The 14,764-nt window shown below is 48.8% G+C and overlaps 1 protein-coding gene across 1 annotated transcript; it reads right to left on the bottom strand.

Annotated features, from left to right (window-relative positions):
• Positions 1-8,044: 8,044 nt before the first annotated feature.
• LOC140265173 (olfactory receptor 14J1-like) lies at positions 8,045-9,010 on the bottom strand. Its single transcript, XM_072361058.1, has one exon. The coding sequence runs from the start codon at positions 9,008-9,010 to the stop codon at positions 8,045-8,047; it is 966 nt and encodes a 321-aa protein (XP_072217159.1).
• Positions 9,011-14,764: the final 5,754 nt, after the last annotated feature.

The raw sequence follows: 14,764 nt of genomic DNA on the forward strand, positions 1-14,764 counted from the left end.
CTGCTGTTCCTGGGTTTGGAGTCCTGTTCAGAGTGCAGAAGATAGTGACAAGTTCAGAACATTCTCAGAGACACTCCTCGTGGTATAATATGACGTGTTTTCATTCTCCTACAACAATGTAGATTTAGCACCATTACTTGCATTTAATTTCATGTAGTTCAGCATTCCTTAAGCAGAAGCAGCATTTGGAGCTCTAACCTTCCTCTTATTTCCTTTTCTTCTCCCTTCTCCCTGGATATTTTCATCTGTTTCATGTGTTTCATATCTTTACCCCAACTGCTCTTACAACCCCAAACCCAGCCTCTGTGCTGTTCAACTTCACTTAGAAAAAGCTGCCTGTTCCCAGGTTAGAGTGAATTATTCATGTCTGCTAAAAAATATGATAAATTCAATTGCTTCCATGATTTGAGAAAGGGGAGACTGAAAGAATATCATGTGTGACTGTTCAGAAAACAAGCAATTGATTGAAGATAAATTCTCAGAGCTGTGACAGCCAGTTTTAGATTTCTTCCCTTTTGCCTTTACTCAGAACAGGAGATGGAAAATCCCTGCCTTGGATCTCCTCTTGCAAAGGACCCTCACAAACATCCTGCTGTACAGTGGAGCTGTGATCCCCTGCCCCAGGCAGCAGCTGTGGCAGCACAAGCCCTGCTGGGGGGCTCCTTCCCCCCACACGTGTCCCCGCAGCACCCTTGTCAGCTCCCCGGGCAGGCTGAGTGCTGAGCCTGGCAGGCGGCAGAGTCCCATAGCCGGCACACAGCCCCTGGGGCACAGCAGGGACCCTGCTCTGCAGGACAGCCCTGGGCACCCGCCTGCAGCCCTCAGGGCTGTGCTCTGATGCTGCAGCACGGAAGCTCTCAGCTGGAGCAGAAGGCTTTTTTCACAGTAAAGAAACATGCAGTGTCTGAAGCCAAATCTGCTATTGAATGTCCCATTTATAGTTAACCCTCTATGAACAGCAGCTGCATGGCCTGAAGTTAGACTTACCTTATCATGGTCTGTCAGCAATGTTCCTGCAGCGAGCTCAGAAGGCTGCTCACACCACACACATCCTGCAAGCTCTCTCCCTTTCTCTCCTCTCCTTCTGTCACCTGCAGGCTGTGCTGTGCACAAGAGCTGCTCCTGGGAACAGCTGTCTCTGCAGCACCACCCACTTTTATGAGCTTCCTGTGTCTCAGGAGCCCAGCCCAGCTCAACAGCAGAGGATGTCATTTTTATCCTTCCCACTTGTCTCCCCTGAGATGTCCCTGGGTCCTCATGGCAAACAGCTCCTGAAAGACAACTGCATCATGACTGTACTTTGAAATCTGATGAATTAAACACCAGATTTCTAGCGGTCAGTGTCTAATTCCAGACATGTGGTGAGTCCTCCCACAGAGTGTTTGCTGAAACAAAAAGGGCACACATACAAGAACAGGATATCATAGAATCATAGAATCACCAAGGTTGGAAAAGACCTAAAAGATTATCCAGTCCAACTGTTCTCCTATCACCCATAGCTCCCACTAATCCATGTCCCTCAACACAACATCCAGTCATTTCTTGAACACCTCCAAGGTCGGTGACTCCACCACACCCCTGGGCAGACCATTCCAGGTCCCAAAGTGCAGGATGTGACATTTGGTCTTGTTGAACCTCATCCCATTGGCTTCAGCCCAGCTCTCCAGCCTGTCCAGATTCCTCTGTAGGGCCTTGCTACTCCCAGGCAGATCCACACTCTCAGCCAATTTGGTGTCATCTGCGAACTTACTGAGGGTGCACTCAATGCCCTCATCCAGGTCCCAGCTCCCTTAGCCTCTCCTCATAAGGCTGATTCTCCAAGCCCTTCACGAGCCTCGTTGCCCTTCTCTGGACCTGCTCCAGTACCTCCATGTCCTTTTTGTGCTGAGGTGCCCAAAGCTGGACACAGTACTCGAGGTGAGGCCTCACCAATGCTGAGTACAGGGGCAGGATGACTTCCTTAGTCCTGCTCACCACACCATTCTTAATACAAGCCAGGATGCCGTTGGCTTTCTTGGCCACCCGGGCACACTGTCAGTTCATGTTCAGCCGTGCATCAATCAGAACCCCCAGCTCCGTTTCCTCCACACAGTCCTCCAGCCACTCCGCCCCAAGCCTATAGCGCTGCCTGGGCTTGTTGTGGCCAAAATGCAGGACCTGGCATTTGGTCTTGTTAAACCTCATCCCATTGGCTTCGGCCCAGCTCTCCAGCCTGTCCAGACCCCTCTGTAGGGCCTTGCTACCCCCAGGCTGATCCACACTCCCAGCCAATTTAGTGTCATCTGCAAACTTACTGAGGGTGCACTCAATGCCCTCATCGAGGTCATCAATAAAGATGTTGAAGAGGACAGGCCCCAGCACCGACCCCTGGGGAAAACCACTCGTGACCGGTCGCCAGCTGGATTTAACTCCATTTACCACCACTCTCTGAGCCCGGCCCTCCAGCCAGCTCCTTACCCAGCCGAGACTGTACCCGTCCAAGCCATGGGCTGCCAGCTTCTGCAGGAGAATACCATGGGAGACAGTGTCAAAGGCTTTGCTGAAGTCCAGGTAGAGCACATCAACAGCCTTTCCCTCATCCAGCAGATGGGTCACAGGGTCGTAGAAGGAGATCAGGTTGGTCAGACAGGACCTGACCTTCATGAACCCATGCTGGCTAGGCCTGATCCCCCGGCCATCCCGCACATGCCGCATGATCTACCTCAAGACAATCTGTTCCATAACCTTCCCTGGAACTGAGGTCAGGCTCACAGGCCTGTAGTTCCCCGGATCCTCCTTACAACCTTTCTTGTAAATGGGAGTCACATCAGCAAGCCTCCAGTCTTCTGGGACTTCACCAGTCAACAAGGAGAGCTGGTAGATGATGGAAAGCGGCTCGGCTACCACCTCTGCCAGTTCCCTCAGCACCCTCGGGTGGATCTCATCCGGCCCCATGGACTTGTGGCAGTCCAGTTGGTGTAGTAAGTCTCTGACCGTTTCTTCCAGAATCACAGGGGGGTCAGCGTGCTCCCCAGCCAAGACTACCAGTTCAGAGAGAGGAGTTCCCTGAGGATAACTGGTCTGACCTTTAAAGACAGACGTAAAGAAGGCATTCAGAACCTCCGCCTTTTCCTTATCCTCAGTGGTCACATTCCCAGCCTCATCCAGAAAAGAGTGGATATTCTCCTTTGTCCTTCTCTTACTCTTAATGTACTTATAAAAGAGTTTGTTATTCCTTTTCACCCCAGTGGCCGGGTTAAATTCGAGCTGGGCTTTTGCCTTTCTGATTTCCCCTCTACACATCCTAACGACTTCCTTGAATTCATTCTCAGTTGCCCGTCCCTCCTTCCACAGGCGGTAGATTCTCTTTTTCTCTCAAAGCCTCAAGAACAGTTCCCTATTCATCCACCCTGGTCTTCTTCCCCACTGGCTCATTTTGCAGCTCAGGGGGACTGCCTGCTCCTGTGCCCTTAGGACTTCCTTCTTGAAGAGCAACCAGCTCTCTTGGACCCCTTTGTTCGCTAAGATTGAATGCCAGGGGACTCCCCCTACTAGTCTCTTGAACAAATCAAAGTCTGCCCTCCGGAAGTCCAAGATAGCAATTTTATTATGCATTATTTATTAATTACACATTATTTATTATTTTATTACACATGCTGTAAGATCTCAGTGGACTCTCAATTAAAGCTCTGATATGAGGTGCTAGCAAGACCATCAGGGAGTGTGAGTGGGAGATCGACTGTTGGAGTGACTTGCTGGCATCCCCGAGAGAAGAGTGACAGTGAGATACCCCCAGAAAAGTGGTTGACCCCCTGCCCTGTCACAGTCAGACAGACCTGACTGATGAGGAGGGCTGGAAGAGAGTCCCAACTTGGCTTCATGGGAGCCCCCCTTGCCTGCCTGGCCCTCTTCCCCAGCTCCCTCTAAGCAACAGGTTTAAGATACAGGAACCTGAAGGAGATGTGAGTGGGGAGGCAATGGAGGTTCTGACTAGGAGGGAGACTAAGGCAAGGTGGTCACCATGCCTCAAGACTTCCTCTGTCATGAAATAAAGAAGGGTGGTCGTAGTGGGTGACTCCCTTCTTAGAGGAACAGAGGGCTCCATATGCAGACCAGACCTGAGCCATTGGGAAGTCTGCTGCTTTCCTGGGCCCGGATCAAGGCCATAAGCAAGAAACTCCCAAAGCTGGTTTGGTCCACTGATGATTTTTCACTACTCATAGTTCAGGTGGGCAGTGATGAAACTGCTCAGAGAAGCCTACAAACTGTGAAAAGAAATTTCAGGAGTTTATCATATCACAGTATCATAGTATTGTGCGAGTTGGAAGGGACCTTAGAGATCATCGAGTCCAACTCCCGGGATTCGAGCCCTTCTGTGTAGCAGAGCAGCATTTCTGCCACTTGCGCCACAGGGGGGATTCGAACCCCGGGCCTCTGGTGTTGCAAGCAGCAATTCTACCACTGCGTCACCAGAGGCACACAAGGCTGTGAAGGCTGTTTAGTTCGAAGAGCAAGAGCTCAAGCGATTTTTTTGCTCTATACCTTCAGGGAGTGAGGGAAACAGAGCAGGCTTGGAAAGCACAAGCAATGAATCATTGGCTCAGAGGCTGGTGTTAAGCCACAAACTTTGGGTTCTTTGATCATGGGGCAGTTTACTTGGCCTCAGACCTGTTATCCATGAATGGAACCCAACTATCTCAAAGGGGGCAACGAATCCTAGCGCAGAAGATAGAGGGGCTTATCGAACGAGCTTTAAACTAGCCATGATGGGGAAGAGGACCAAACAGTGCTCACCAGAGATGAGCCTAGGGGAATGATGCTTGAGCTGGGGATGAGGCAGATGACTCAGCTGAAGTGCATCTACACCAATGAATGCAGCTTAAGCAACAAGCAGGAGGAGATGGAAGCGATTGTGCATCTGGAAAACCATGATCTAGTTGCTATTACCAATCCATGGTGGGACCGCTGCCATGACTGGAGTGCTGTGATGGATGGTTACAAGCTCTTCAGAAAAGATAGATGAGGAAGGGTGGTGGTGTGGCCCTTTATATTAAAGAGAGTTTTGATATCGAATAGCTTGGGCTTCGGAATGGTAAAGTTGAGTGTCTGTGGGTAAGGATCAGGGGGAAGGCCTGTAGGGGTGACATTTTGCTGGGGGTCTGTTGTAGACCACCTAATGGGGATGAAGAGATGGTTTGAGGCTTTCTACGAGCAGCTTACTGAAGTCACACAATAACCAGCACTCATTCTCTTGGGAGACTTCCACTTCCCTGATATTTTGGAAATACAATACAGCCCAGAGGAAGCAGTCTAAGAGGTTTCTAGATTGTATGGAAGACAGCTTCCTTACGCAGCTGGTACAGAAGCCTACCAGGGGTGGTGTCCTGCTAGACCTGCTCTTCACTAATAGTGAAGGACTGGTAGGAGATGAGAAGGCTGGGGACTGTCTTGGGCAGAGCGACCATGAAATGGTAGAATTCTCTATTCTTGGAGATGTCAGAAGGGTGACTAGCAAAACTACTATCCTGAACTTCGAGAGGGTGGAGTTTAACCCGTTCAAGACACCTGCAGCACAGGTCCCTTGGGAGTAGCTCCTTACGGGTAAAGGGGTCCAGGAAGCCTGGATGCTCCTCAAAATGGAAATCTTCAAGGCACAAGAACAGGCTGTCCTTGAATGCTGTAAGGCGAGCCGTAGGATGAACAGGGAACAATTGTTGAGACTCCAGAAGAAAAAGAGAATCTACGGCCTCTGGAAGAAGGGACAGGCTACTTGGGGAGACTACAAGGAGGTTGCTAAGGAATGCAGGCAGGAAGTTAGGAAGGCTAAAGCCTAGATCAAATGTAGATTGGCCACGATGGTAAAAGAAAATAAGAAATCTTTTTACAAATATATCAACAGGAAGAGAACCAAGGAAAGTGTCCATTCCTTACCTGATACAACAGGGAATGTGACCACTGAGAATAAGGGAAGGCTGAGGTCCTCAGTGCCTTCTTTACACCTGCCTTTAATGGGCAGAACAGTTGTCCTCAGGGCACTTCATGCCCTGATTTGAAAGTCTGTGATGGAATGCAGAATACACCCCCAGTGATTCAGCTGGAGACAGTTAAAGAGCTCCTCCTCCACCTGGACTGTCACAAGTCCATGGGACCAGATGGGCTCCACCATCAAGTGCTGAAGGAGCCGGCAAGGGTGATTGCTGAGCCACTCAACCATCTACCAGCGCTCCTGGTTAACTGGAGAGGTCCCAGAGGATTGGAGGCTTGCTGATGTGATTCCCCTCTACAAGAAGGGTAGTAAGGAGGATGTGGGGAACTACAGGCCTGTCAGCCTGACCTCGGTACCGGGTAAAGTTATGGAGCAAATCTTCTTGGCTGAGATCACATGGCATATGCGTGGCATCCAGGGGATCAGGCCTAGCCAGCATGGATTCATGAAAGGCAGGTTGTGCTTAACCAATCTCATCTCCTTCTACGATTGGGTGACCAGGCTGGTAGATGAGGGTAAGGCAGTTGATGTAGTCTACCTGGACTTCAGCAAGGCCTTTGACATGGTTTCTCACAGTATCCTACTGAGGAAACTGGCTGCCCGTGGCCTAGACAGGTATACCCTTCTTTGGGTAAGGAACTGGCTGGAGGATCGTGCTCAGAGAGTAGTGGGAGTTAAGTCCGGCTGGCGACCCGTTACAAGTGGTGTCCCCCAAGTGTCAGTTCTGAGGCCAATCTTGTTTAACATCTTCATTGATGACCTGGATGAGGGAATTGAGTGCAAGCTAAGTAAACTTGCAGATGACACCAAGTTGGGAGGTGGTGTTGATCTGCTTGAGGGTGGGGAGGCCCTCCAAAGGGATCTGGGTAGGCTGAATTGCTGGGATGAGGTGAATGGGATGAGGTTCAACAAGGCCAAGTGCCGGGTCCTGCACTTTGGCCACAACAACCCCATGCAGCTCTATAGGCTTGGGGCAGAGTGTCTGGATGACTGTGAAGAGGAAAGGGACCTGGGGGTGTTGGTTGATGCTTGGCTGAATATGAGCTGACAGTGTGCCCAGGAGGCCAAGAAGGACAACAGCATCCTAGCTTGTATAAGAAATAGTGTGGCCAGCAGGAGCAGAGAGGTGATCATCCCTCTGTACTCATCTCTGGTGAGGCCGCATCTTGAGTACTGTGTTCAGTTTTGGGCTCCTCACTGCAAGAAAGACACTGAGGCCCTGGAACGTGTCCAGAGAAGGGCAACAAAACTGGTGAGGGGTCTGGAGCACAAGTCTTATGAGGAGCGGCTCAGGGAGCTGGGATTGTTTAGCCTGGAGAAGAGGAGGCTCAGGGGAGACTTCATTGCACTTTATAACTTCCTGAAGGGAGGCTGTGATGAGGAGCGGCTTGGCCTCTTTTGCCAGGCAACAAACAGGACTGAAGAAATGGCCACAATTTGTATCAGAAGAGGTTTAGGCTGAACATATGAAGGAACGTTTTCTCTCAGAGAGTGGTCTGGCACTGGAATAGTCTGCCCAGGGAAGTGGTGGAGTCGCCATCACTGGCAGTGTTCAAGAAGTGACTGGACAGGGAGCTAGGAGATATGGGTTAGGGGTTTTCTGTAGGTATGGTAAAGGAGGACGGTTGGACTAGATGATATTATAGGTCCTTCTCAACCTTGTGATTCTATGATGTTCTGTTGTGGAATACCGACAACAGACATCACAAAACCACAACACAGAGGCAGTGACAGATGTGAATCTGAAAGCACAGACCCGAGCCAGGAGCCCAGGGATGACCCATCAGCTGCTGCAGGCTGAATTCACCACACAGTTTGATGAACAGCCGTGTGCTTCCTGCTGGATTGTGAGTATCTGAGCATATCTGACGCCGACAGCTCCAGAAATGTCTCACAAGAAGGAGGACAAGTCACTGCACATCCTTTATTCTCTTAAGGTTCACAGAGAGCCTGGTTCATTTAATGAAAAGAATTACAGTATCTAAAAAAAATAAAATAAAAATTAATACATTACACCTATAAGAAATGATCAAAACAAAACAAAACAAAACAAAGAGTTTGCAGCAGTAAAGAGCTGTATTACATGCCATGAATTCCAAAAGATGGGCAGTTCAGTGCTTTTGATACAAATTTGTTTATCAATTTCCTCACTGCATCCTTGACTTCCTGGTTCCTCATGCTGTAGATGAGGGGGTTCAATGCTGGAGGTACCACCGAGTACAGAAATGCAACCATCAGATCCATGGTTGGGGAGAAAAATGAGGGGGGCTTCAGGTAGGCAAAAAAGCCATTACTGAGAAACAAGGAGACCACGGCCAAGTGAGGGAGGCACGTGGAGAAGGCTTTGTGCCGACCATGCTCAGAGGGCATCCTCAGCACGGCCATAAAGATCTGCACATAGGACACAACTATGAAAACAAAGCAACCAAAGACTAAGCTGATACTAAAAATGAGAAGCACCACTTCCCTGAGATAAGAGGCTGAGCAGGAGAGCTTGAGGATCTGGGGGACTTCACAGAAAAACTGGTTGACAACATTGCCTTGGCAGAGAGGCAGTGAAAACGTACTGGCAGTGTGCAGCAGGGAATTGAGAAGCCCAGCGCCCCAGGCAGCTGCTGTCATGGTGGCACAAGCTCTGCTGTCCATCAAGGTCCCGTAGTGCAGGGGCTTGCAGATGGCAACGTAGCGGTCATAGGACATGATGGTGAGAAGGGAAAACTCTGCTGAAAAGAAGAAGGCAAAGAAAAGGAGCTGTGCAGCACATCCTGCGTAGGAGATGGCCCTGGTGTCCCAGAGGGCGTTGGCCATGGCTTTGGGGAGAGTGGTGGAGATGCAGCCCAGGTCGAGGAGGGCCAGGTTGAGCAGGAAGAAGTACATGGGGGTGTGCAGGCGGCGGTCGCAGGCTACGGCTGTGCTGATGAGGCCGTTGCCCAGGAGGGCAGCCAGGTAGATGCCCAGCAAGAGCCAGAAGTGCAGGAGCTGCAGCTGCCGCGTGTCTGCCAACGGCAGCAGGAGGAACTCGCTGATGAAGCTGCTGTTGGGCATCTGCTGTTCCTGGGCTTGGAGACCTGCTCAGAGTGCAGAAGATAATGACAAGTCCAGACCCTTCTCAGACAAACTCCTCCTGATATAATATAATAATTTTCCTTTTATTTTGGAAAATGATCATTTAACTCCAGAACTGGAATATATTTTCATGAATTTCACCATCCCCTAAAGAGTAGAATTTTAGGGAGCTCTTACTAATTTCTCATTTCCTAATCATATCCCAGCCACCTGGATATTTTCCTCTTTACTGCATCTGCTCTTTGAGACCCCAGCCCCAGCATCTGTGCACTTCAAATCGTCTCACAGAAATCAGCCTGTTTACAGGACAAGTGAACTAATTATGTCTGCAGAAAACAACTATCACTGAAACTGACTGTATTCTTTTTGTAATGAGAGGCTGAAAGCACAACCTGTGTGACTGTCCACAAAATAACCAGTGTATGGGGAGCTCCCGGAACTGGAGAGTCACAGAGCTGTGTTCAAAGTTGACAGCCCCTATTAGATTTCTGCCCCTAATCCTTTCCCCTACACTCAGAACAGGAAATGGAAAATCCCTGCCTTGATTCTCCTCTTGCAAAGCACCCGCACAAACATCCTGTTGTGCAGTGGAGCTGTGATCCCCCAGCCCCAGGCAGCAACTGTGGAAGTAGAACCCCTGCCAGGGGGCTCCTTCTTCCCACACATCTCCCTGCAAAGTCCTGGGCAGCTCCCCGGGCCTCAGTCACCTGCCTTCAGCCCCGTCTGCACTGCCTGCAGCTGTGCTGAGACACTCAGTCTTCAGGGCTGTGCTTTAACGCTGCAGCACAGAAGCCCTCAGCTGGAGCAGAAGGCTTTTTCCACAGTAAAGAAACATACAGTGCCTGCAGCCAGATCTGCTATTGGATATCCCATTTATAGTTAGCCCTCTATGAACAGCAGCTGAGTAGACTGCAGTGAGACTTACCTTGTCATGGTCTGTCAGCAATGCTCCTGCAGCAGGCTCAGAAGGCTGCTCACACCTCACGCATCCTGGAAGCTCTCTCCCATTTCTCTCCTCTCCTTCTGTCACCTACAGGCTGTGATGTGCACAAGAGCTGCTCCTGGGAACAGCTGTCTCTGCATCACCACCCACTTTTATGAGCTTCCTGTGTCCCAGGAGCCCAGCCCAGCTCAGTAGCAGAGGATGTCATTTTTATCCTTCCCACTTGTCTCTCATGAGATATCTGGGGTTTTCATGGTCAACAGCTCGTGAAAACAACAGCATCATGACAGTACATTAAAATCTGTTGAATTTAACACCAGATTTCTAGTGCTCAGTGACTAATTCCAGACATGTGGTGAGTCCTCCTAGAGAGTGTTTGCTGAAACTAAAAGGGAACACAGACAAGGACACAATAGCATAGAATCATAGAATCACCAAGGTTGGCAAAGACCTACAAGATCATCCAGTCCAGCTGTTCATCTATCACCAAAAACTCCCACTAATCCATGTCCTTCAACACAACATCCATTCATTCCTTGAACACCTCCAGGGTCCGTGAATCCACCACACCCCTGGGAAGTCCATTCCAGCTCCCAAATTGCAGGATGTGACATTTGGTCTTGTTGAACCTCATCCCATTGGCTTCAGCCCAGCTCTCCAGCCTGTCCAGATCCCTCTGTAGGGCCTTGCTACTCCCAGGCAGATCCACACTCTCAGCCAATTTGGTGTCATCTGTGAACTTACTGAGTGTGCACTCAATGCCCTCATCCAAGTCATCAATAAAGATGTTGAAGAGGACAGGTCCCAACAATGACCCCTGGGGATCACCAGCTATGTGCACAGGTAGGCAGCCAGGCAGGACATGAATATCTGCATAGAAGGAGACTCCACAACCCAATTGGTCAGCCTGTTCCAGTGCTCAGTCACCCTTAACATAATGAAGTTCTTGCACACAATCGTGCAGTATTTCCTATGTTCCAGTTCCTACCATTTCCCCTTTTTCCTGTCTCCACACATTACTGATATGAGTCTGGACTCACGACTTTGTTCCCCACACCACAGATATTTATAGACCTGGATCAGGTCCCCTCTCAGCCTTCTTTTTTCAAGGCTAAACAGACCCAGCTCACTTAGACTTTCTCCATAGGCGAGATGCTCCACGCCCTTCACCAACATTTGTGGCCCTCTGCAGGGGTGCTTCCAAGAGGTCCGTGTCTTTTTTGTAGTGGGAAGTCCAGAACTGGAAACAGTGCTCCAGATAAGGTCTCACCAGGGCAGAGTAGAGGATCACCTCCCTTGACATGCTGGACACACTCTTTTTAATGCACCCCAGAATGCCATTGGCCTTTTTGGCCATGAGGGCACACTGCTGGCTCTTGGCCAACCAGGACACCCAGGTCCCTCTCAGCAGAGTTCCTCTCCAGCAGCTCATCCCCCAGCCTGTCCTGGTGCATGCAATTATTCCTCCCTAGGTGCAAGACTCTACACTTGCTTTTGTTAAACCTCATCTGGTTTCTTACTGCCCAGCACTCCAGCCTGTCCAGGTCTCGCTGAATGGCAGCAGAGCATTCAGGCATGTCAGCCAATCCTCCCAACTTCGTGTCATTAGCAAACTTGATGTTGGTGGCCTCTATTCCCTTGTCAAGTTTGCTGATGAAGATGTTGAACAAGACTGGACCCAGCCCTGACCCCTGGGTTACACCGCTAGTTACAAGTCACCAACCAGACTGCACCGCCAACAATGACACTGTGTGCTCTGCTAGTCAGCCAGTTCTCAACCCACCTCACTATCCACTCATCTATCCCACACTTCCTCAGCTTTGTTCTATGGATGTCATGGGGAACAGTACCAAATGCCTTGCTGAAATCAAGGTAGATGACATCCACCGCTCTCGCCCCATTTACAAGGCCAGTGAAAATGTCATAGAAGGCTACCAGGTTGGTTGAGCACGACCTCCCCTTGGTGGACACATGCTGACTACTCCTGATAACCTCCCTTTCTTCCAGCTGACTGGAGATGGCATCCAGCACAAGCTGTTCCACCACATTTCAAGGGTCAGAGGTGAAGCTGCCTTGCCTATAATTACCTCCATCTTGCTTCATGCGCTCTTTGAAGACCGGAGTGACACTGGCTATCCTCCAGTCTTCAGGCACCTCTCCCATTCTCCAAGACCTCTCAGAGATTATAGAGAGCGGCTGTCACTTCTTCCAGCTCCCTCAGCACCCGTAGATGCACTGCATCCGGTCCCATGGATTTATGAACGTTGGTATGGCCTAGGTGCTCATGGACCACCTCATCCCTGACTAAAGGCAAGTCTTCCATTCCCCAGACCCTCCCACTAAGCTTAAGGGCCTGGGATTCCTGAGAGATTTTTCACTGCAGACAGAAGCAAAGAAGGCCTTTGGTATCACCACCTTCTCAGCATCCCCTGTCACCAGACCATGCCTCTCACTTAGCAGGGGACCCACAGTTTCCCTAGTCTTCCTTTTACTCTTACCATACTTTAAAAAGCACTTTTTATTATCCTATTTAATGAGTGTCAACCCATTTATGTAATACTATGTTCTGCTTGTGAGAAAGTGTGTAAGGGAGGTGGGCCAGTCAGTGCTGGTTCTGCATTGAGGTGCTTATAACTGAATAATACAGACTGTTAATGGAAAGATATATGGCATTAAGGGTCTTATGGGAACTGAAGAACTGTATTGTTTGACAAACTGTTTTGATGGTATAAGAAAGTGTAATTGTTAATGGCTAATGGAAGTGTACTTGAGGGTATGTGGAAGTGTAAATGAGGGTACAAAGTTATTCATTTCTATCTTTGTCTTCAAATCACTTTTTCACTTTCACTGACATTAATGAACATCACTCAGACATTGTGCTTTAAAAAAAAAAAAAGAGAGAGAGAGAGAAAGAAAGAGAAAAAGAAAAAGGGAAGAGAAGAAGAAAAAGGAAAAGAAGAAAAAGAAAAATGATAGATATGAAAGGATAGATAGTGTCACGGTGAAGGATTTGACAACACTGTCCATCAGACGTTGGAGTGATGGAGAAAATTTGATTAATCCCCTTGAAAGTCAGAAATCAGACAGATAATTGGGAGGTATCTGAGTGAACAAAGAGCAAGGGATGAAGAAATCTGGAGGGCAGAGGCAGGAGCATGCATCTAGATGGCCTGCTGAAAACATGGCCTTAACCACAGCCATTTATTTAGGAGATCTGGAGTCACCTGGAGGATGAGGGACATGAAATAGGCAGCAGGGAAGCACAGCGGTGGACACCGGGCTTTAGTCACAGGGCATTGGCACTGGCACTGCTGTCTGTGTCCCTGAACCTGAAGTCATATGAGGAGGCTCAGGGAAACCTTATTGCTTTCAGTAACTTTCTGAAGGGAGGTTGTAGTGAGCTGGGGGTCAGCCTCTTCTCTCGTATCTTTAGTCATAGGACTAGAGGGAATGGTTACAATCTGCAGTAGGAGAGATTCAGGCCAGACATTAGGAAGTATTACTTCTCGGAAAGGGTGGTCAGGCACTGGAATGGACTGCCCAGGGATGTGCAGGAATCACCGATTCTGAAGGCATTCAAGGAATGACTGGATGTTGTGTTGAGGGACATGGTTTACTGGGAGCTATTGGTAATAGGTGAACAGTTGGACTGGATGATCCTACAGGTCTTTTCCAGCCCTGGTGATTCAACGGTTCTAGGATTGAAGTTAATCAAATGAAGCAAATGCCTCCCAAGGGAAGTGAGGCATGCCAGGAGGTACAGCCCTGTGGTCACTCCAACCCCTCCAATGACCCCAGTGGCTGCTCCAACTTCAGTGACAGGTCCTGTGGTGATTCCAGCTCTGGCAATGAGCTCTGCAATTGCTCCAAATCCTGCAACAGCCCATCAGCCCCTTCAGCTCCTACAGTGAGCTTGAGGCTGTTAAAAGCCCTGCAACAGGTCCTAGATTTGAAAATATTTATTCATATAAATTATTATCTATGCATATATGTTTGCAAATGAATGTATTGTACATATGTAGTAATATAATATATTTTTAGATGTATAAATATATTTGTCATAATTGTTATACTTTTTCTTTTTAACTCAATGCATATAATTTAAACCACAAAACAGAGTGTCCCCGTTTTGAGTACTGTCTTGAGTCTGTCCCCGTCACTTAGTGAAGAGCACCAGAATATCTCGAGGTCTTCTCAGGGAGCAGCTCCTGAGGTACATTCCTTACACCAGCTCTGGAAGAGGCCTCCAGTTCTCTGGTCCTGCTCTGAAGGGGCTCTCTTGTTATGGCAGTGCCAGCCAGGAGACCAGCTCTGACACAGCCGTTTATACTGCCGGCTACTGACTGCAGCCCCGGAGTGCTGCTGTAGAGACAACAGGACTGTCGTGAGACACACAAGACCTTCAGGACAGCACAAATGAGAGGACTTATTAAGAGCACTGTGACAGTGTAAAGAGAGCAGGAATGAAAAGAGCACGTTGTGCTGCTGTCTGTGGCTGTAACTCAACCAGACCCAGACAAAGTAGAAAGAGAGAAAAGCTAAGGAAAAATCCATTTTGAAAGTGTTTTAACGAATCTTATAACCTATTCAGGGAATCAGGTTCCATGTTTGCATGAAATCTTGGAGTGAGAAAATGGAAAATATGTGCGAAAGAAGTGAAATAAAATTTTATTTATAAGTTCAATAACATTTCTTTGCGGATTTCTATATAACACACACTCAAACAATCAATGATGCATAAAACATGAAGAACCATCACTGGGAAACCTGAGACAAAGATGTGCACGTTA

Source organism: Excalfactoria chinensis, unplaced genomic scaffold (genome assembly GCF_039878825.1).
Source record: "Excalfactoria chinensis isolate bCotChi1 unplaced genomic scaffold, bCotChi1.hap2 Scaffold_68, whole genome shotgun sequence".
NCBI lineage: Eukaryota > Metazoa > Chordata > Aves > Galliformes > Phasianidae > Excalfactoria > Excalfactoria chinensis.